The sequence below is a fragment of the Lepidochelys olivacea genome (assembly GCF_965140295.1).
Source record: "Lepidochelys olivacea isolate rLepOli2 genome assembly, chromosome: 12".
NCBI lineage: Eukaryota > Metazoa > Chordata > Testudines > Cheloniidae > Lepidochelys > Lepidochelys olivacea.
In genome coordinates, this window is record NC_140422.1 from 30,173,087 (window position 1) to 30,196,787 (window position 23,701).

A 23,701-nucleotide genomic window follows, 5' to 3' on the forward strand; every position below is an offset into this window, starting at 1 on the left:
TTGAATACCTTCTGAGGGATTGCTCGGGCATGCAGGAGTGAAATCAGGAAGGCCAAATCACACCTGGAGTTGCAGCTAGCAAGAGATGTTAAGAGTAACAAGAAGGGTTTCTTCAGGTATGTTAGCAACAAGAAGAAAGTCAAGGAAAGTGTGGGCCCCTTACTGAATGAGGGAGGCAACCTAGTGACAGAGGATGTGGAAAAAGCTAATGTACTCAATGCTTTTTTTGCCTCTGTCTTCACGAACACGGTCAGCTCCCAGACTACTGCACTGGGCAGCACAGCATGGGGAGGAGGTGACCAGCCCTCTGTGGAGAAAGAAGTGGTTCGGGACTATTTAGAAAGGCTGGACGAGCACAAGTCCATGGGGCTGGATGTGCTGCATCCGAGAGTGCTAAAGGAGTTGGCGGATATGATTGCAGAGCCATTGGCCATTACCTTTGAAAACTCATGGTGATCGGGGGAAGTCCCGGACGACTGGAAAAAGGCTAATATAGTGCCCATCTTTAAAAAAGGGAAGAAGGAGGATCCTGGGAACTACAGGCCAGTCAACCTCACCTCAGTCCCTGGAAAAATCATGGAGCAGGTCCTCAAGGAATCCATTCTGAAGCACTTAGAGGAGAGGAAAGGGATCAGGAACAGTCAGCATGGATTCACCAAGGGCAAGTCATGTCTGACTAATCTAATTGCCTTCTATGACGAGATAACTGGCTCTGTGGATGAGGGGAAAGTGGTGGACGTGTTGTTCCTTGACTTTAGCAAAGCTTTTGAGACCGTCTCCCACAGTATTCTTGCCAGCAAGTTAAAGAAGTATGGGCTGGATGAATGGACTATAAGGTGAATAGAAAGTTGGCTAGATTGTCGGGCTCAACGGGTAGTGATCAATGGCTCCATGTCTAGTTGGCAGCCGGTATCAAGTGGAGTGCGCCAAGGGTCGGTCCTCGGGCCCGTTTTATTCAATATTTTCATAAATGATCTGGAGGATGGTGTGGATTGCACCCTCAGCAAGTTTGCAGATGTCACTAAATTGGGAGGAGAGGTAGATACATTGGAGGGTAGGGATCGGATACAGAGGGCCCTTGACAAATTAGAGGATTGGGCCAAAAGAAATCTGATGAGGTTCAACAAGGACAAGTGCAGAGTCCTGCACTTAGGACGGAAGAATCCCATGCACCGCTACAGACTATGGACCTAATGGCTCGGCAGCAGTTCTGCAGAAAAGGACCTAGGGGTTCCAGTGGACGAGAAGCTGGATATGAGTCAACAGTGTGCCCTTGTTGCCAAGAAGGCCAATGGCATTTTGGGCTGTATAAGTAGGGGCATTGCTAGCAGATCAAGGGATGTGATTGTTCCCCTCTATTCGACATTGGTGAGGCCTCATCTGGAGTACTGTGTCCAGTTTTGGGGCCCACACTACAAGAAGGATGTAGAAAAATTGGAAAGAGTCCAGCGGAGGGCAACAAAAATGATTAGGGGACTGGAACACATGACTTATGAGGAGAGGCTGAGGGAACTGGGATTGTTTAGTCTGCGGAAGAGAAGAATGAGGGGGGATTTGATACCTGCTTTCAACTACCTGAAAGGGGGTTCCAAAGAGGATGGATCTGTTCTCAATGGTAGCTGATGACAGAACAAGGAGTAATGGTCTCAAGTTGCAGTGGGGGAGGTTTAGGTTGGATATTAGGAAAAACTTTTTCACTAGGAGGGTGGTGAAACACTGGAATGCGTTACCTAGGGAGGTGGTGGAATCTCCTTCCTTAGAAGTTTTTAAGGTCAGGCTTGACAAAGCCCTGGCTGGGATGATTTAGTTGGGGATTAGTCCTGCTTTAAGCAGGGGGTTGGACTAGATGACCTCCTGAGGTCCCTTCCAACCCTGATATTCTATGATTCTATGATGCTACTCTCTCACTGAAGTCAATGAGTCAAATCTTGAGATCCTTTCCCATTTTTCCTTGGTAGTATTCAGGCAAATTCCTTTTGAATTAATGAACCAAATGGCTAACTAGGTGCCAAATCCTGCCATCTTTATGTCTTGTTCACACAGGTTGTCCCATTGACTTCAAGTTGCCTTAGTAAAGATTTGTAGGTTTGGGCTCTGTGACAGCTCTATTATTGTATAATTAAAACCATTTACTCTGTGTTTCCTCTGGATTTTCTCAAGCAAATACCCACTTACTTATAGGAGTAAGGAGAGAGTAAAAGCAAAGTAAAGCTCTCGGGATTTAACCCAGTAGCTGGAAGACATGTCACTTTAATACATGGCTTTAGTAACTGAGGAAAGAGTTGGAGAGTCAGAAACTGACAGTAGGATCAGTGTCTAGTCCTTTGACATTTTTCTCATCTTGGGCCTGTTTTTAGTCTTGCTGTCATGGCAATGCAAGACCAATGTTGCAAGCTGTTCCTCAATCCTGAGAGAAAAGTGTTCTCCTAACTGACAGGCACAAGGAGAAGGGAGAAGAGGCCAGAACTGTTCATTGCAGCCATGAATGGCGATACATGAGTATAGATGATTTTAAAATGACTTTATATTCTCACCCACATGGCCAAACCGTCAGTGTGAAAGTTCCGAATAACAGATCGTGTCATTCTAACACTAAATAAAACAAGGGGCTCAGGGAAAGTTATTATATAGCAGACAAAATGATCTTGGATCTCATACATTCACATGCAGGATCATTTTTATATAAAAGATACCAACTAGCATCACATAGAAAACAAAATTAACTGCAACCATTTTTTGATATTTTTTGTCAAATATTTTTGATTAGATTCATGTTCCAGAACTTTTTAAAAATTAATGTTTATGTAAACTCCGGGTGCAAAAGTTTCTAGAGCCCCCAGGAATTTTTGCACAAGTGAAAGCACCAATGATGGTGCCCAATCTTTCATTTGTGTGTCGAAGCCACAGATTGTGTATGCCCCAGTTGGCCTGAATTTCTTTTCCTGCTTTATTTTTCCTTTTTACACTATCCCACCCCCACCCCCCCAATCAATCCTATGAGGTGCTGAGTGCCCTCATCTCCCGGTGGAGCTAAGGGGATAGGAGAATACTCATTAGAACCAGTGCACTGGTTGAAAAAGTCTTTCTAGAAGGGAAGGGGACAGGCCAAAGCAATCACGGTTATGGGATGCTAACCATCCCCATCCCTCCCCGCTGCCCACACACAACACACACAGTGTTTCAGTGAGTTAGATTATGGCCTGGTCTACTTTGCCAGGAGAGCTGTCCCATTATGCAACACCAGCAAAGCTCCTAGCATGAATGCAGCTTATACCAACACTCCTGTGCTTTTGCCAGTAGAGCTTATTCCATACCATGAGCAAAATAAGCAAAAGCACAGTTCTACCAGCCTAATTGCATCTGCACTAGGGGCTTTTGCTGCCATCACTATTCTGCTCAGAGATCACATCCCTGCTCAACAGAACTATGCCAGTAAGAGTCTGTAGTGAAGACCTGGCCTAAGAAAGTCAAGCACTCCTGTGAACTCCCAAGATAAATGAAACACTTTTTTTTTTTACTAAGCCAACAAGCTTCCCAAGAGAATATTAATCTGATGCGTGTTGTTGCACAAATGTGGAAGGTGCCCATCAAAACCATGGGGCATGGAAAACACAAAAACAAAGGTCTGGAGGACTACGGAAAATGTGTGGGAGGGTACGGGCACAAGAAAATAGTCCTTGTACCCCAAGGAATGTAGTACATCCTGAGCATCCCACTGAGGGCGGCACTCTCTCAAAGGGACCAGGGTCCTGCCCCTCCCCACTAAGCAGGAGAGTAGACTACACGGGTCTTAGTGGTGGTTCACGAGGGGCACATGCACACCCATGGCCCCAGCTTTCCCACAAGTGCTGCCGAACCAGGCAGCTCTGCATTGTCCCTTACTGAAGCCAGTGGCCATGAAGAAAAGAAGGCAGCATTGTCCTTTGGCTTTTTGCAAGCCTTCTGTTGATCTTACAGTTACAGAGCTAAACTCCTAAACATTCAGTGTTGGAGACAGAGGCCAGATGTAAGACAGGAACCACAAGTGATGGCTTCTTTCCGTGCTCACAGTAGCTGCTTGTTAAAACATGGTCTGTGATCCCTAATGTCTATCAAAACACTGAAACATTAACCTTTATATTAAAAACCTTAGACTCTTTCCGAGGTAATGAAGTGAAGATAAAACTCCCTTTCTGGCCTGAGCAGAGCATCTGCAGTTATAATGCAACCTGCAACTCTTATTAAGGGCAACATAAGTCTGTAGTACACCAAGGCAGCTTCTCTGATGGTAAAAATTAGGGTGCTTTATGATGCTACTGAAAGCTATAGTACTATAGCTTTGCTTAAGGGGTATCTCCGCTAAAATAAACAGTGCAGCAGACTTTTTCTTCACTGCTTAACTAAATATTCTTGATAGTAGCTTAATTCTAACAGCAATAGCTCTGGTCTGGCTCAAATAGTGATTGATATTAACAGCAGCGAAATAGGACCAGCCCTAGAATATAAAATGGACAAGTTTTATTCAGCTTATCCCTTCATAAATCTGAACAAGATCTGGATTATTACCTGTGCCACTCGGGTTGCCAAAGTAACCTCGGCCATCCAACTCATATTTACATACCACATGATTCTGTCACCATGGAGATCTGTCCATGTGATTTGCAGACATGATTAAGCTGCTGGCTCCTCAGACACACCACACCAGGGTAGGGAGAGGAATTAATTACGAGTAAGGAATGCTCTTCCCGCTCTTTTTTCTGTGATAGAAAGAGCCTGCATTGACTCCTATGACAGAAGCATACATTTGCGCAGCTTTACTGTTTTGCTGCAGACAGAGGATGAGGAAGAGATTAATAAAGAGGAGGAGGTTTTTAAAATCCTCCCAGTGAACAGCATCTGCCTTATTGGGATATCAAGAATGGCAAGCAAGCTCATCTCAGTATATGTCCTCTATCCCCTTCTTCGCTCTCTCTCCTGGGATCCTGAAGCAGCCAAGTATCTGCTGGTACTAATCAAAGAGAACTATTTAGCTTCTGAGCAAAAACGTTGTCCTGCCTCAGATGGTTAAACGGTTTAGCTTTATATTGTTGTAAAATACTTCCAAAGGTTGTGTTTATTCTAGCTGATTTCCTGCCATGTTCTTCAAGGGTATATGACTGGCACAAGGGGAGTTTCAAGACGGACATTAGCATTTGCGCAAAGCTTAGTGCTGTCTCTTATTATTCTTTTCTGTTTTTGTGTAAGAGGCTGTATTGGTGTGGGATATAAAATGGCAGTATTACTGTTATTTATTTGTAATGCAATAGTGTCTAACGGCCACATTTAGAACTGGATGAGGGTCCCATTACACCATACGGAGATAAAACGAAAAGACAATCCCAGCCTCAAAGAGTTTACAAGCTTAGTATATGAAAGGAGACAACAACAAGCAGATGGGAGACTACTATGTAATGGTGAGATGATTATGATTGTTGTACCAAGCAACAGTTCTGACTCATGGCTGCCTAGCCATTGTCAAATGTCTTGTAGGCATAACAACAGAAGTGACTGAAGGAGAAATTTGAAGACCATTATGACAGCCAGTAGTAATGGTCACTAAATTAGTGGCTTTGCATATTTTTATGGGGAGATCCACTTATGCCCAAGTGGCAGCATGGGAGAAAGCATGAACGTGTTTAAGGCTAGGTGATAAAGGTTGACCTTGTCAGAGCAAAGGTGGTGGTTGATGTCAGTACCATATAAGAGGTTATTGGTAGTGTAGGGCTGAGCTGTAACAGTCCTTAAAAGTGAGAACAAGTTATTTGTGTTTGATGCAAGGAGCGGGGTGAGTTGGTGGAAGGATGCAAAGAGGGAAGCAAAGTGAAGTGGCTGGGATGGTGAGCCTTGCAGATGTTCTTTGATGTTCTTAGAAGGATAAAAGAAGGAAGGGATCAAGATGATGTTTATCAAGGCCAGACAGGCAGCTGTTGCAGTAGTCAAGACATGACAAGAGGAGGGTTTGGATGAGAATTTTAGCTGTGGAAACAGGGGAAAGGCTGGATCATAGAGAAGCAGCAATGTTTACATGTAGCCTAGAAGTGTGGGCCTAAAGAGAGGGCCAGGTTATGGTGCTGGGTCATAAAATAAATGGTGGTGTGTTCCACAGTGCCCCCTGGAGAAGAGTTTGAAATACGCATTTTCTTATGTCCTGCTGGAGGTGGTGACTGCCATCTCACTGAAATGTGAGATCAGTGGTTACACTGGCAGAGCTGTTGTCCAATGTCCCAGGCTACCTTGAGACTACTGAACAGACAGGTATGAACTGGCCAGGAGTACATTTAGCCTGGAGAGTAGAAGGTTTCTAACAATCAGAGGAGTGAGGTTCTGGAACAGTCTTCCAATAATTTATGGAAGGGATTATATGATGGGAGCACCAGCAATAGTAGGAGACTGGACTTGGTGACCCAAATGGTTCCTTCCAGTCCTATGTTCTTAACTCATTCCACGTGTGGACTGGGTCAAATTCAAACTGGGAATGGACAAACCTGTTCAGCAACATTCAAAACTTTCCCAATCTTCACCCACATGCCCCAATGTCATTTTTGCTGAGATTCAGGAAAAGCTCAGAGTCTCACCACAGTCCTCCCTGCCCTCTCATTACCTAATATGTACCTACTTTCTGTGCATCTTGGATTTCTGAGTGGGGATTAGGTGGTTAGCCCATTCACCACCCTTCGGCATAAGTCTGTCTTTGGGAAGCTTGGACTCTTTCTTGGTGGAAGCTTATCACTTGTGTGTGAATGTGTAATCTGTTTCTCGTTCCAGCGGGATCACCTTAAGGGATTAAAGGAGGCAGCAGCAGCTAGGTGGTGGTATCGAGTAGCTTCTTAATTGAGGCTTGTTCTTCACACTGTAGCACAAGTACTGGGCAAAGACACAGGGTGCTGCTTACAAGAATTAGGGAAGGGGTTACTGTGTTACTCAGGGTGTCACACTGCAGTGGTTGCCACTTACAAGGGGAAAAAGGGATTCCTGTCCTCCACTTGGGTTTCTCTCCAGCCACCTCCAGCCAGCCAGAGAGGGACCCAGGGAATGAAATCACCAACATAGACAACTAGCACAAAAGTCCTCCACCAACCCAAAGTAAACATGTCTTCTTCTAGGAAGAGGTGTGTATGGAGGGGAAGCACATGAAAGGTTTAAAGATGGAAACTTATAACTTATAGATGTCATTTTGAGCCATTGGCTGGGGTTTGCCCAGATGGAGGGAAAACCATATTGAATCATTCCTCTGTACCAATAGCCTCCTATCCCAGATTCTGCTTTCATAAAGGATATGCAAGGTCTTACTGGCATGTCTACACTATGTCTGGGAGAAAGCATCCCAGTCCACAGATTTGTGCTAGCAGAGCTTGAACGAGCCCTCTAAAAACGGCTGTGTAGATTTGGGTGGGATCTTGGCCTCTCAAACTCACCCTCCAGGCTTCAGAGCCTGAGTTCCCCAGATGCAGTGTAGACATCCCTAAAAATAAGTTTTATAAAATATGTGGTACTGCTGAGCTGATCAGCTTTTTTTAGGATGATGAAACCATTTTATTTCGATGTTCCCATAGGTAAGTTTTTTCCCCTGGTATGTTGCATTTGTTGTCTCTGTACCAAGCATCCACATTACTAACATGGATATAAAGCTCCCCCGGGTGTTCTGTTGTCACAGGGAGCAGTTTAATGTTCAAATGGTGCCTGGTACTACTTTGACTTGAGTATGTTTCTGCATTCAGCTACACTGAGATTTCTTTTTTAACTTCCCAGAGGCTTGTTTCTTAATTTGAGCTGTGTAGCAGAAGTGGAGCCTATTGATTCAAATAATATTCAAAAGAGGATTTTGCAAGATACACTTAATAATTATGTTGCATTACTCATCGTTTCATAGAAAAGCTGCACTTAATTTCCACACTGCAAAATGATACAGGAGATAATTAGCAATATATTTTTTCCATTTGGATAGCAAATTATTAAACATTTACTATATATGTAGCAAGTAAATTGCTTTGGTTATACTGTAATGACTGTGTGCGCTTAATGAAATTCCAAAGGAAACTGAATAGTAGCAAACCTCAATGAGCACCTCAACAGAGATTACTGCTAGATCTTGTTTTCAAAATGCAGAATAGCTGACAGGTTTGAGGGGACAGAAAATAAAGAAGAAGAGATGGAGTGAAACAACAGACAGTTGAAGCATGATTTTGGATTATTTGCTCCAGGCATAAGATGTCCTTAAACTATTAGAACCAGATTCAGAAAAGCGTCCCTATTAAGGAAGGCTGCTTAAGCATGTGCTTGAAGTTGAGATTTAAGTAGGTGCTTAAGTGCTTTACTGAATTTGAATCTCACCAATGTGCCTTAATGAAGTATCATCTGCAAGGTACACCGCACCTTCAATTCCCGCTAACTTGTAGCAGTTGCAGGTGTTCAGCACATTGAAGGATTGATCCATAAGTGCAAGGACAGCACCAAAGTCTAGAGCTGGATGGAAAATGTGTGATTGGAGCATGGGGCTGGTTCTGGAAAAAAAAAACCCAACCTGATATTAATGAAAAGAAATCCTTGTTTTCTGTCAAATTTCTCAGTGGAAAATTTCAGCTTTTCATCGAAAAACTACACCAAGAAAACCAAAAACTGAAATTTTGCAGCTGAAAAATTCCCCAAAAGAAGCCCTAACAGTTTTCCAACAAAAATCCAAAATTTTCAGGGAAAGCAGACAATTTCTGCAAAATATTTTGTTTCAGTGAAAACCCGTTTGTTTGTGTATTTCAACTAAACATTTTCAACCAGCCCTGCCAAGGACCCTGGGAATGCAAGGTTAAAGCTAAATTAAGTTACAAACTGATCACTGTATGTATAATTCTCATAATTTGATAATAGATTAAAAAGTTACTTCCTCCATTGGTGACATTCCTGGACTTCTATGATTGTAGAGTTGCTGAAATGATTTATATATGTATATTATTTTGTTGCAACTACTCCTGAAAAATCAGAAAATGAAACTATTAATTGGTTAGCTGCAGTCACTCAAATTAGACAATCATCATATTTAATCTTGCACTTCTTCTCATGGAGATCTGCATTCCAAACGAATCAGGTGCTGCAGTTCTGCAGGCCTCGCTCATTGCAGATGGACACTATTAATAAAATCATACTTAGGCAGCAACATTGATATAGCGCAATTCCTAAAAGAGGTGGAATGAATACTAGGGGATTGGCTCCTGAGTTTCATGACAGTCTCATTTTAGAACTGATAACAATAAAGTAGAACAAGATTATTACTACAGCAGCCTTTTAAAAAGTCATTTATTTCTAAGCAGAAATGGAATCAATATTTTTATTCATGTTTAGATAGACAAAGAAACAGTTAGATATAGGAACCGTAAATGGTCATCAAGTTGTTTGTTCATGGGAGTGCCTTTAAATAACCAGTTAGATAGTTGTCCATCAGCTCCTAAATTCTGATATTTTACTTTTAATTGTAACTTTTTTTTGCTAAGTTCTTGATTTGTTTTCATGTATAATTGCTTTCCAGGCACTAATTAAAGAGTGATTACAATAAAACTATCCCAGATCCCCATAATATATATCACTATCCTAGTCACTCGAGACAAATAATGTGTAGTTATTATGTGGTAGTGTGCATTTTTAATGAAAAAGAACTATTGCAATTCAAAAGTAAGAGTCTGCTTTGCCACTGGGCTTTAGCACAGCTAATGAGATACAGTAATCTTCCCTTTGCTCTAACAGGTAATGCAACAAATTCAAAGTATCATTGTTAGAAGGAAATGTACAGTAACCAACAATACTTTGCATTTCTACTGTTTTACTGTACATCTTTTAAGAGCTCTATATAAAATGTGTATTTCTTTTCATTAGACAACGTGCTTGGCTCTGTCGATTATGGCACAGTTGAAAAATTGCTGTTATTGTAATTATAACTGTGTTTTAAAATATATATACTTTTAAAACTTCCTATGGAGGTTTTGAAGTAAGAGTTGTTTAATTACTGTGCGTTCCACTGTGGTATATTCAGGCATTAGCCACCATGAATATGTTAATCCTATTAATGTCAACAAGATACATGATTGATTTCTCCAAATCGATTTCAAATGCCTCAAATCTTAAGGCATCATCACATGTTGGTCTTTCAGTTTTCATAATGTAGTCAAATGTTAGCGTAATTATTTGAATCATGTTAATATTTTCCCTACAACTTCAGAGCATACTAAAACAGGTGAATTGACTGGCCAACGTTCATCCAAAAAATCAACCACATAAAGGCCTACACATGGGATTTGGCCTGGGACATAGTGGATCTGTGTATGATTATTCTTATTACTCATGTAAGGGATCAGAGCTGGTCACCATGTGCAAGATAAGGGTTTTATTAATTAAAGGGTTTTGTGTTTTGACACAGGGAAGCTGAGCAGCATTCTGCTCGCAGTTGCCATGTGGTGCAGCATAGCTTCTGTGTTTGCATACAGCTGTTGACACAATCAATAATTGTCAGAATTCTCATTAGCACTAACATCCTTGCCTGGGGTGACTGGAGGCAAAATGAAGCATTAATGACCCACAGCAATCAGCAGTCCAGCAGGAAAGCCAGACAGCTGTGAACCAGTATTATGGGAGCATTGTATATATAGAAAATAATATTGGCTGTTTTTAAAAGTCCATGGTTTTGTATATAATCAGAGAAATTAGAGATGGAAAAAGAGCAAGTTGATGATCTAATCTAACCTCCTGTGATGCTGGATTCTTCACTAGAGGACATTTTTCCAGCACTTGGTGAAGTCTAGTTTTTTAAATGTCTCAGAGAGCAAACCTATCCCCCAAATGGATTTTCTAAATTAGGAATCCTGTTTTTAAAATGTAGCCTCATCCAGGTTCTCTTTGAAGAAATGTAGAGCTTAGATATCAAACAATGTCTACTGATCAATTCCAAAACTCCAGGACCAAAGACATCTGGCCAGTCTGGATTTCCCATTCACTTTTCTGCTTGGATGGTGTCTCATCTAATTTTTTGGAGTGCTTCTTTGTATAAATAACATCTGCATCTGAAGAAGTGAGGTTTCTACCCATGAAAGCTTGTTCTTATGTTAGTCTTTTAGGTGCCACCGGACTCCTTGTTGTTTTTGTGGATACAGACTAACACAGCTATCCCCTGATATCTGAGGACTCAGTGACATAATGTGTTGCTAAACTTCTTCACAAGAAGAAAGAGGAAATCTAATTTGGCAGGAGATGAGAGTATTAAATCAGGTGGTTTTCCACAAGCTGCAGTTGTTGATTAAAATGAGTGCCTTGACTTGGATGAGTAAAGAGGTCCTAAGTTCCAGATTGATTGTTTAGCTATGGTGGGCATAATTCATAGTGAAAAGATTTGAGGGAATGTGAAGTTATTAAAAAGAAAAGGATAATAACAAATAGTAAAGAGGATACCAAATCAAACAGCTCTGTGTTTTTATGGAGTATCCTAACAGAGACAACATGGTGGTCTTGGAGAAGATTTGATGCAGCTGTCAAACCTAAACCTCCAAAAAACACAGCTGTCATGAAACCTATTTCAGAACATCCTCTGACCTTTAATGCAAATGCATTTCTGCCCTTCCTCTTCTACCAAGGCCCACTGGCAGTAAGTGTTGCTCTTCTCAGCATGCTACACAATACAGATGGACAGAAATGGCTTTGATCCAACAGCAGCAGCTCTAAGCTCCCAACCATAACATCCCCCACAGGAAAATAAACTGGGGTAGGCTGTTTCACCGCATCGTGTGTGTGTGTGTGTGTGCGTGTGCGTGTGTATAAATTAAATAAACAAAAACTTTTGTTAAAAACAGTTATGGTTGCTCACATGCATATTACCACCAACACAGCCCTTCCCAGCTACAATCATTATTCAGCCTTCAGTACCCTACCTCACCTACATCTACCATCTCACAATACACATTCATCCTCCCTCTGCTTCCCCCGCCCCCTAGCTATAGTTCTTGGAGTGGGAAGCAAGAGGGAAATATGTCTCCATCAGGCTGGACAGATATGAGAAAACTCAAAGGATTCATTTTATTGCAGTTTCCTACTCATCAGTATCTCTTCCTGCTACACAGGAGGACATGTTCATCTTCACAGGCACTGTACTTCTTTACAGCAGCATTGGCAGCCTTTTCTTATTCTCCTTGAGTGTGTGGAAATGTTCATTTGGTGCCTGATCTGAGCCGTGTAATGCCTCTGTGATGGTCATTGTGTCTCTGTTGAGCCTCTTGGGGTTAAAATCAATACCACAGTGGTAGTTTAAGCACCAAACCTAATTTGGGTCAAATTAGGCCCAAAGTGTAGGTTGTATGAAAGCAAGCCTATCGGAATGTTTCTATGGCTTCCTTATTCCAATGGAAACCATTTTTAAGTAAGTAAACATTCCCTTGCACTGTCTGCAACCCAAACACTCTTATCACTGTGTTAATGCACAAGAAGCAGACAATTAAATTGACTAAACCAGAAAAACAAAAGTGAATCTTACTTGTCTGTTTTGACTTTCTGAGTTGACAAATGCAGACAGCATACACTCAGCATGATCAGTGACCAGTAATTTAGGGACAAGAAAGTCTGCTTGGCCGCCGAATGCTACACAACTCCAGCAGTTCCTTGCTGGAGCTAATGGTGTACAGGCCCTGTGGATGAAATTCTACCAGGGTTCAGAGAAAGAGAGTCTAATGCAGATTATCACTTAAGCCCCACTTAAACTCAAGCCCGGTGAACTCAGCTCAAATGGGGTGATGTGATAAATAAGGCATGGGGCCTCTGTTTTGGACGGAATGTCACCAGGATGCACTGATGTGCAATTGAGAGGCATCAGTACAGATGGCTCTCATTTGAATAACTGTTATAATAAATACCAACAGCAGTGAGATCTAGTGGCAAAGAATGGCCTGGTTTTTCTTTCTCTAGCACCTTGAGGAAACAAGCTGCCGCAGACTTATTTAACAAATATGAACTTTTGGCACTCGAACACTGCAAAGTCTTCTACTTGCGTGCATTTTACAGCAGCTTGATTCAGATACTGTGTAGCAAATGAAATTACATTGATACAGCTAAGGGCAGAACCGGGCCCATTGGCTAGGCAAGCAAGTTACAAATGACATTCTCATGTACAGATTTTGGAGTGTGACATTGCAGCAGCTCTTTCAAAGTTTCGGTCATATTGGGTTTGTTTTTTAATATTATTCTTAATTGCTCCACCTGGATCCTATATCCAATATTGTTTTTAGAAATTGTACTGTTCCCGTCTCCTCTGGCCTGCTGTTTGCATTCGCAAGCTACTTACGGGTATCCTAGAAACACACCTGAACCTTTCTCCAGAGTCTTAAACCTGATCCTGCGCATGGGGAAAAAATATGCTGGGAAAGCACATTTTCTCAAATTTGCCTCACTTAATGTGAGGTGGTGCAGATGATAATAAACGTTGTGTGTCCTTGCTTTCAGCATGACATTTCTGGTGATGAGTTTCACCTGGTGGGCAAATGTGTTTGCTGGTTCCTTCAGTTCTGTCCTATTAATTTGGATTATTTATATCGTTAAAGGTTTTAAAACATAAGGAAACTGCTTCTTCTTTAGGGAGTCTGGTGATTGTTCTTAAAAGAATATTTTCTGAAAAGAATTCCTAGGCTCACAGAACGTATCCTGCTCAGTACAGAAAGTTTAACAGGATAACTGGACTTACTGATCACGACACAGTTATGTCATAAAAGTCAGTGTGGTTCTATGTACACCATTAAAAGGTCACCAGTCTCCCTTTTGGTGAAAGCATCTGGGATTGCTGAAAAGAGGGAAGATTTCCAAAATTAAGTTACAGCAGTGTCATTAATTGGAAAGCCTTTCATATTGGTCGTACGTTTTGTTTCCATTATAAAGTACGTATTCATTCATGTTCTCACAGATTTTTAAAGTCTAGCATTTTATAATGTAGGGTACTATTGGGCAACACTTGGGTTGCAGAACTGAGAGTTCATTGGTTCCAATTTTCAAACATAGGGGTGGCATTTAATCAGGGATTTAGGGGTCCAGCTCTCATTGGATTTCCGTAGAAGTTGGTAGCCTTACTCTCTTAGACACTTTTAAAGTGCCAAGCCAAGATGTCTAAAGTTAAGTATCCATATTTGGGCCCTAATTGACCATGCTAAGTATCCAGGTCCTGAGTTATGCCCTTAAATGTAGTGCAGGGTTTATTTGTTCCTGGAGCAATGTTTAGTTTCAAACTTCTATGCTAGCCTGTTTAATAATGTAATAAAGCTATGTCACAGGTGGTAGGTCTTATTAACATATAATTCTGTGTTTTACTTTCTTGCTTCAACACATCCCATTATTCTGGCAAAAAAAAAAATGAAGTGACAATGATATGAAACACCCTTTATATGCAATGTTCACAGTTACTGAAGTTTCCCACCATTAAAGTGAGGAAAGTGTCTACTCCTCTTCCAATCCTCGACTATTAAATAATGTCTACATTTTATGCATCAAATAGCCAGTAAAACACACACATGCAGTATTCCATTTCATCAACATACAGCTCCCATGAGTTCTGAAACTTCATACATCAAAATAAGCTCCTCTCCAACACACTGGTGAGCTGAGGGTTTTTTTGTTCCTTTCTCACACGCACTAATTACATTCAGCTGTTAAATGTCTTTTTTCAGTGGTATCTGAAGGACGCTAAAAAAAATTGGAAACGCACAGCGCTCATGCACTGAGGGTTAAATTATGACAATAGCCACAACCGGTGTAGCGTATGTAGCATTGCTCCTGCATGCAAAAAAGGTATTCATTGAAAACCATGACAGCTTAATTGAAAATATGGTAGTTGAATATATTACTATAATGAATACATTTAGTGAAACCAGTCTACTCACAGATATTCTGCAAAGAGAAAAAGAGGCAGAAAGAACTTTTTGTTGGGAATTACTGGCTGATCACTACTTGTAGCCATTAGTTTGCAGTTCAGGTGGCCACAGTATTTGTTATTTTTATTAAACTAGCACCTAGAGACCCTGATCAAGACAGAGATCCCACTGTATTAGGTGCTATACAAAAGAGAATCCCTGGCCCCAAGTATTTATAATCTAAATAGACAGTGCCAAACATATAATTTTTTAGAGCTGGCCAGGAACTTTTTGACAAAACATGTTTGTTTGGTTTTTGTTGTTTGTTATGTCAATTCATTAAAACTTTTTACGGGAATGTACTGGGTTTGATGAAACTTTAATCAGAAGGGCCTTTGAGGTCCATGATGGAATTTCTGGTCAAAACCAGAGGGGACAGCCAGTGAGAGAAAAGGTCACCTCAGAATAGCTAATGACCCACTGGTTAGGACACTTGCCTAGGCTGTAGAAGACCTGGTTTCAAATCCATGTTCTGCCTGATTTGGAGAAGGTACTTGAACCCTCCTAGATCTCCGGTGAGTGCCTTGAACACTGAGCTATTGACTATTTTGGCAGAGGTCTCTCTTTGGTTTTTTAATGAAAAAATTGACAGGTCTCTGTTTTGTCCCAACGAAGAACAGGAACAGTTTATGAAGTCACAGGATGGTAAAACTATTTCCTGTCTAGTTCTCCTCATTTTTCTTTGATGGACAACTTGAGCATCATGAAGAATAGCTGTCACTTTAGTATGAATATAAAATTCTGGTTTCTGTGTTACTAATCCTTGGAATTTAACATGTTTTGTCTTACAGGTGAAGGAGGCCATGCAGAGAATCCATGACAGGGGCAATATAGGAAAACTTATTCTGGATATAGAGAAGGCACCCACTCCACTGGTGAGTGAAAAGCATTGTGTATATAATAACTGTTCCATACAAATTACAATGTGTCAACAGGTCTTAGAGTTAATTATTTTGCGTGTGGTTTTCTACCAGATAAATATCACCTAAAGTGACAAAATCAAAACCATCACAATCTTTAATTTGTACTGTAAGGTACAGTACAAATTGTAGTTCTTGTTCTGAAAGAGATTTGCAGAAAATAGCCACAGCAGTTCATTTCATAGGTAAAATGGCCATCTCTGTCTCTCAAAATATAAACCAGTATTGCCTCTGGAAAATCTTACTAGATTACTTTGATTGGGGAAAAAACCACACAGCATCTATTTCTGTCTCTGATGGAAAACAAATAGCTGTTCCATGTAATACTAGATTGCTACATTAGTGGAGATAATGCAATGGATTGAAGCCAAACAGACCAAATCAACTTATCTTTACCTATAAACACAAGAGAGTACTCCCCTTAAAACCTGCATATCTGCAGAATTGCCTTCCCAGTGCCATACAAAGGAATATTTCTTGGGTAGGAACCAGCTAGTGATTTCTTTAAACTCTGTTGAAAATGCCAGGTATGCTGATATTTTGGGTAAAGTCATGCTTTGTAAGCTTAAATGTAATGATAATTGTACTTGTTACTGGGCAGCGCCTGAGAGAGAAGGAAAATGATGGATCTACTGAAACTAAATGTTGTGTTCAGACTGAGCGCAGCGCATCAAGATGCTGAGAATGAAAGGTTACAGAGAGTATTTGGTAGAGGGAAATCAGAAGGATCAAGCCAAACTTTGGCTGTTTACATTGGAAAGAGTAATAGAAGAAAAGCAGGAACAAATTAACTAAAGATGGACGTAAAATGCACAGTTTGGATTCAGATCTGAAGTTCTCCCCATTTGGAGAGAGGAGGTTTGGATGTGCTCTAAAATTGACCGCAAGTTACTTAATACTGTATATAACCCTCACAAGGCATCAGGAAACCTGACTTAAAGGCTATTGGAATCTCACACATGGAAACCAGACACTCTTTGAAACCAGACACTCAACTGAGTCCTAAAACTGTAAAACACAGCAGAGCAATAAAGAGTGAGAAAAGAGGAGGAGTCTCCAACATATTAAGCCATCTATTCTCTTGATAATGCACATGCCTAATTGCCATTAGTGTCTGTGGAAGCTACAGACTTAGAAAGTGAGAGGATATGTGATATCTTTTCACAAACACTGAAGGGAATTCGTTCATAAATATGAGTAATTTCATAATGTCACTTGCGTGTCCATTAAAATAAGGTTGCGTTTATTTATTTCATTTCATTTCCATGGGGTTTCAAGAGCTAGCAACAATCTAATAGAGCAAATATAATTTTGGCTGGACTCCTTTTTTTCCCCCTCCAGAGTTTATAGTTATTCATTGCCCTTAGTTAGGGAACCCAAACTACAGTATGAACATTAGAGTATTTCATGATTCTGTTCTAATTCATAACAATAGAGCAATACTATTGCAAATTCATCTGCTACTCCGAAGGTAAGTGTTTAGCTGGACCTTGGCATCAGAAGTGGGATGAAGGGATCCATATGGACCAAGGAACTTCAAAAAGAGAAAAATAAGTTAGAAACAATAATCCACAAATATATTCAGAGCAGTAGGAGAAAAGTGATTGTAGCCATTTCCCCCAGGTTTACCTCTTATTCAAAGTTCTGGTTTTCAAAGAATGGAAGAACACATCGTAAAACTGCTTTCTTTCCCCAGATATGTTTCCAAGTAAGTTGTTTGTTGTGAAATTAAGGAGTCGGGTTCTTACTGCAATAAGCCATTCTAGGGTATGCATTATTAACTTATTAATACACCCCTCTGAGGCTGAGCCCACTAATGAACTCTCCATTGTGGATTATTGTGATCTCTGGCAGAAAACTAAGTCAAAGCTTGATGGTATTAATGTTTGGTTTTTAATTCCTTATTTCATTCAGGTTTAGAAAATACCTATAAAGTCAAATGAGGATTTCACCATGTACCAAGTAGGATAGTCTTAGTTAGCAAGACAATCCAGGATCCATGGTCTATTCAGATGAATGCAACGCTGTCTCGTGGAACATGTAAAATTAATACAATTCTGTTTGTGCCTGTTGACCTCAGCCAAATTGGAAAGATGCAATGCAAGCATCTGTTACATCTTTGGTTATTATATGCTGTGTAAATAGCATTCTTATCTGGAAAAAAGATGCTGTGCTCTTTAAATACTACTATGGATTAATATTTTGTGTGGTTATCTACAACCTGAGAAGTTCCCTCATTACACAATAGAAATCTAGCATCTGTCCCACCATTAAATTTTACATTGTATTTTCACTGTAATGATGTTGATTCAGTACCTATTTATCCTATGACAGCAAGTATACGCACGTTCACATGCCCAGTGGTCCTATACAAATTGGTCCTAATTTGTTTTTATAAAAAATAAATAACCATTCTGTGGGTTCCCAAGACATTGTGCCTCCTTGAATATTTGTAGGATTGGATGCCATCTATTAACAATCACCAAAGTATCTTGCTATTCGCTTTGGTGAGACAACTGATTCTGAAAGATTCATAAAACACATGATGGATGCACTTTGTGAACCTCCCACGCATTTTTCTTTCATATATGGGAGCCTTGATGTTATTTTGCTACGCACACCAAACTCAATTGCACAACTGTCATACATAGCAGCTCCTGATAAATAATTCAGCTGTGTAATCCTTTGGAGAATGGTTTATGATCTTACACTGAAATTGCTCTACAACAGACAAAGCTTTTGCACAGATAGAATGTGCATTTTCAGTTTTTAACAAAGTTTTATTTTTTTTAATATCACTTTATCAGGTGAGTCAAGCTAAAATTAAAATAGCTGAAAAACCACCATAAACATCACGATTTCCTTCATTTTGTCCACAGATGGCCAATGACAGCACAGAGACAAGCGAAGCAGGAGAAGAGGAGGAGGACCATGAAGGGGACAATGAGAATAAAGAACGCATGCCATTCATCCAGTAACCCTTAGGGATGGGGGGAAACAGAAAGAGTGATTGAGTAGAAGAGAACAAGACTGGGAAATCTATTCTGTGCATCAGTGAACAAATGCTGTAGTACAGTGTGTGTTGTATTTGTCTGCAGCCAGCTGAGCTATAAATTGTTGATCATTGTTGTTTTGAACTCAAGTGCCATTCCTATCCAGTGCAGTATTATGACATTCCATAGTGTGACGGCCAATCTGTAGGAGTCCCATTGATTTTCTTTTCCTATCTAAAAGCCTTATTAATGTACTGTGTAATTTTAGATGGGCATCTTTCTTCATGTGAATTTGTGTAATGTTTTTTCAATTTGGAGATTTGTTTTTTTAATTCCCTGCCCATCGTCTGGTATTCTGCACTAATCAGAGGGAGGGCTTTCAGTTTGTGGACTTTCAGTAAAGAAGGTCAAAACATAGCATTTCTTTATGAGACACAAATAAGAGGCAGCAAAGAAGACTAATTCTGTTTCCCTGAATCATGCTACTTCATCTCATAAACAGTTCTGTCTTAAGTTTTAAAAAATACCTCATTTGTGAACCTCGATAATATATGGTAGAGTCTGAAAGAAAATATGCCGGAAGTCATTACTAAGCGTCTTTGATTAGTGTTGTATAACCACATTAGTCATCAGCACTACAAATTAAATGGAAATTGATGCATGGTGCCAAGTTTCATGCTTACTGTTGATCACCCTATGTACCATTCCCTTATATTACTTTCAGGAAAAGTCAATGGGCCACTTTTTCTGCCCAGTGCTTCTTAACCATATGAAACTATTACCAAATTTACTGTTGATTCAACAGCACCTCTTCCCAAGGTTTAATTTGAGCTGGCTGTGTCCAAAAACTGAAGCAACCGTATTCTTAGTGATATATAAAAGCTGGCTAACAGTAGGGATCATTGTTCAGCACATGGAATAGATGTTATTTTGTTGGCTGATTTTACACTTCTGAAATCACTAATGGACTAATAAGCTGAGTAATGGTGCCGAACTCCTACAAAGATTAATCAATTTGCTCACAAATCTTAGGCCTCAATTCCATCATCACTTATGCACATGAATGACTTTACATAGGTGAGTAATCCCGTTGCAGATCTGTTCCCTTGCATAAAGTTAGTCACGTGCGGAAATGTTTGCAGGATCGAGCCCTTAAGAACATGTAGCGTATCTACCTCCCAGTAATGGAAATGAAAACAAAACATGACACTGAAATAAATATGCTTGTCCCTATCTTCCATTTACCCAAGTAGCAGCTGGTCAGTTCTTCCATGGTCCTTTTTTATTTATTTTTTTTTTTAATGACCGCAGCCACTCACAGTAGAAGCAGTAAAGGAATGTCCAAGACTTCATATTCTGACAATCCCCTTTTGGATTTAATATCTTTTTCACAAAAGAAAACACTTCTCCCAAATGCCACGTTAGCTGATCTCCTAAACCTAGCAGCATTATGTCATGATCCAAGTGAAAAATGGGTTTCTCAGGCTTTTCTCAATGTGATGGGAAAGATAGGTCTGGATGACTTGTGTGTGAGGTTTCAGAAGATTCTTTCCTTTTTTTTTTTCCTTCCTCTTTTCCTGTTTAATCCATGCTGCCTGAGAAGTAGTGTCCATCTCTTTACTCTGTGTTCATGCAGTTGCTGCTCTAATACTAGTTAATTGTGCAAAATGTTCATTTGAAATGAGTTTTCTATGGGTTGAAAAAAAATACAAATTATGAGAAAAGCCAAATAGTCAGTTTACAGAGAAAAATGCCACAGAAAAAGCTGTTGTTGAAATACAAAACAGAATTTCAGTTTTTTATAGAATTTAATGCAGAACTTCAGCATAATTGTATCATCTTGTCATACCAGAGTTTATCTAAGGTATTAGTGCCATATTAGGCCCAAGTTTGCCATCAGAATACAGACCAAATGAATTCAGTGAGAGTTTTACATGCATTAGGACTGCTAAATTGGGCCTTTAAAGGAATTGCCATTTAATTTTTGTCACGTAAGATGACAACAGTAAGAAAAATGGTTGGTTATGTTTGTTTAAAAGTTTCTGGAGCAATTTTATCCTGCAACACACTTTAAAACATAATTCATGAGTTTTCATTTGACACCAAACTGAGCAATATTGCTCGTAACCCTGAGCTGGCAGTAAAGTGGCATTCCCAAAGCCTTAGATAACTAGGGCAAGCAGAATAACAAACCAATTCTTCTGTTAATACCACAGTATTGGTGGGACTGCACTTAATCTTTATTTGACTTGAAAGGAAATTTAACGTTCCTAGAGTATCTGTAGAAATTATAGAGGACAATGATGAAAAGAAACCATTTTTCTCATTCTTTCTGGTTATTTTAGTGAGGCAAAAATACTTCTGATGCAACTAATGCCAATTTAGGGGCAGTTTCTGAGCTCCAAAACATCACCTTAAAGGGCTGGAGAAATTCCACTGGATACAATGAATTTCCTCCGGATCTACCTTCCCCTAACATGGGCTAACTTCTGCTCTCCATTGCACTGGTGTAAATCCGGACTAAGCAAAGGTCCTGTCCTGCTTCTATTGAAATGAATGGGAGTTTTGCAATTAGCTTCAGTGGAAGCAGTACTGGGCTCTGAGAGCAGAATTTGACCCACTAGCCCTAAGAGTTTACTGAAACTTCACAGAAGGTAGCATCTCTTTTGTCTGGCATGTTACAGGCCATTCAGAAGAAAATGCTAGTAGTTAGGCTGTTATTACTGAACAAAACCCTCTCACAGTCTAAACAAATATTTGCATTTACCACTTGCTAACTCTGTCAGTTAAACAACTTCTCCCTAGATAATTGATTGGTTAGAAATAAATTATTTCTCAATTTTGCCTTAAGGAACTGTGAAACCTTCTATTTAACTTAAGTCCGATTGAAGTGAACTGAAACGTTGTTTAATTGTCTTGTTGCTTTAGAGCTTTTGTTATATTGTGCCTACAAAGCAAATTATGTTTACATAAAGATATAAATAAAGTATTACGCATAGCATTACCCTGGACTGGTGTCACTCATTCCAGCATACTGCTCCTGTTTGGGAGCAGGCTACGATAGGTTAAGAAAAAGAACATTTTTATTGCAAAATACACTGGACCAGGGTCATTAAAACCAGCTGAAAACACTGCTTTTCAGACTAGTAACAACTCAGACATAAAATGTTCTATGATATTACAAAGAATTGGTATTTTTAACAGTCTATGCGAGTCTATGGGTCAGACTATCCCAGCAGTATTTTCCTGAAGTGCTAGGGGGAGGAACCAGTGGCGGTCACAGCATGTAAACACCAACTCCGAGATTGTTCTCTCTCAGGTGGCATGGAGATAAATCTGGGCATGCACATTAAGATCAGAGGCATTTTTTTTCCCTTCAGAAAGTAATACGATATTTTTATGGGCTAACGGGCTCGGGTTTTTACCCCTCCTTCCTGATATACCCACTGGAGCTCTATTTAAGTCAGTTGAGTTAACTTGTGTAAGTGAAAGAACCACATACCTGGTTATGATCTGAAACAATCAGGACGGACTGGTTGGAAGGGAGGTCATGTGGCTCTGTGCACAGTATTGGGAATAAAAAGACCTGACTTCTATTTGCAGCTCTGCAACTAACTTGCTATATGGCCTTGGCCAAGTCACTTAACAGCTCCCTTCCTCAGTTTCCTCATCAGACTCTGAGTTAGACAAATAGCCAATATAGTACTAAGGGAGTGTTGTAAGTATTAACTGGTCAATATCTGTAGAGTGCTTTGACTGTAAGTGCTATGTGTTATTCTGCAGGGTGTCCCTGAGGACATGAAACATCTCACAGCCAAGTTCCATCCACTCCAGGTGTGTTGATAAGACTATATAATCTTCTGAATGCATTCTTATGAGCTCTATGGATATGGCTTTGATTCACATCCTGAAGATTGGGTGTGCTTTTAATTATTGTGAAAGCCATCAGATCATTAGCACATCATATACATATACACACACCAGTGCTATTGATCTGATGGCTTTCACAATATTTTATATATAAACCAGTGATAACTTTATACACATATATCCTCTCAGCACACCTATTGGTGATTTTTTGATTTAGTAGCTCCATCAGAAGTCTCTCGTGTGAATTTCCAGTTCTACATTGACTTCATTGCTAAGGTACCCATTTTAACTAGATGACTTTTTCAGGGTATTACTTCTTAATCCCACCTTTCCATGGATAGTCCAAATGACTTGACATTTCAGAATAAATGTCTTGCTGAAGGATTGTATGAAGTGAGGCATCCTTCTATCTAGTGAGTTCCTTTAAATAAGCTTCTTTGATCTAATGAATGCCTGGCATTTTCACCTGGTTGCTTAGATTTCAGATAATACTGAAACCTGTCTGTGCTGTGTCATGAATACCACCTCTGATTTTGGACTGCCAGTAGTATAGACAGGATTTCTACATTCCTTATTTGGGTTTTTCAGCAGGCTTTTTTGCCTGAAAAAGGAGGACAGGGGTTCCAGACCTAAGAGCTCCATTGATTGCTTGCTCAGCTATCAACACAGCCACCAGTCATTTCTCAGATTCATTGAAGTTCTAGATGAAAAAGACCTGTTAGACCATCCAGTCCATTTCCATGCCAGTATAGGCTTGTTTCCCATAGTACATGCTTTGGTGTCTTGTGCAGTGACTACTGAAGGTAAGCTGAGCTGCTAGTCTTCACGTTGCAAATTACAGTTCATAAAATATCAACTCTCACTACTTAGGTATGAAGATATTCAAAAGATCCAAAATGCACATTCTCTGATCAAACAATGGACTTAAGCCTACAGAGTGTCACAGCAGAAAAGGAAAAGGAGTACTTGTGGCACCTTAGAG

General features: G+C 40.0%; 1 protein-coding gene across 1 annotated transcript in view; it reads left to right on the forward strand.

The window, feature by feature from the left end:
- Positions 1-21,814, forward strand: part of VAT1L (vesicle amine transport 1 like) — a 90,359-nt gene extending 68,545 nt beyond the window's left edge. Inside the window, exons 8-9 of the mRNA XM_084644506.1 lie at positions 15,728-15,811; positions 18,736-21,814. Coding sequence (XP_084500632.1) covers positions 15,728-15,811; positions 18,736-18,834 — 183 coding nt within the window. The 3' untranslated portion in view covers positions 18,835-21,814. The remainder of the gene's footprint in view (positions 1-15,727; positions 15,812-18,735) is intronic.
- Positions 21,815-23,701: the final 1,887 nt, after the last annotated feature.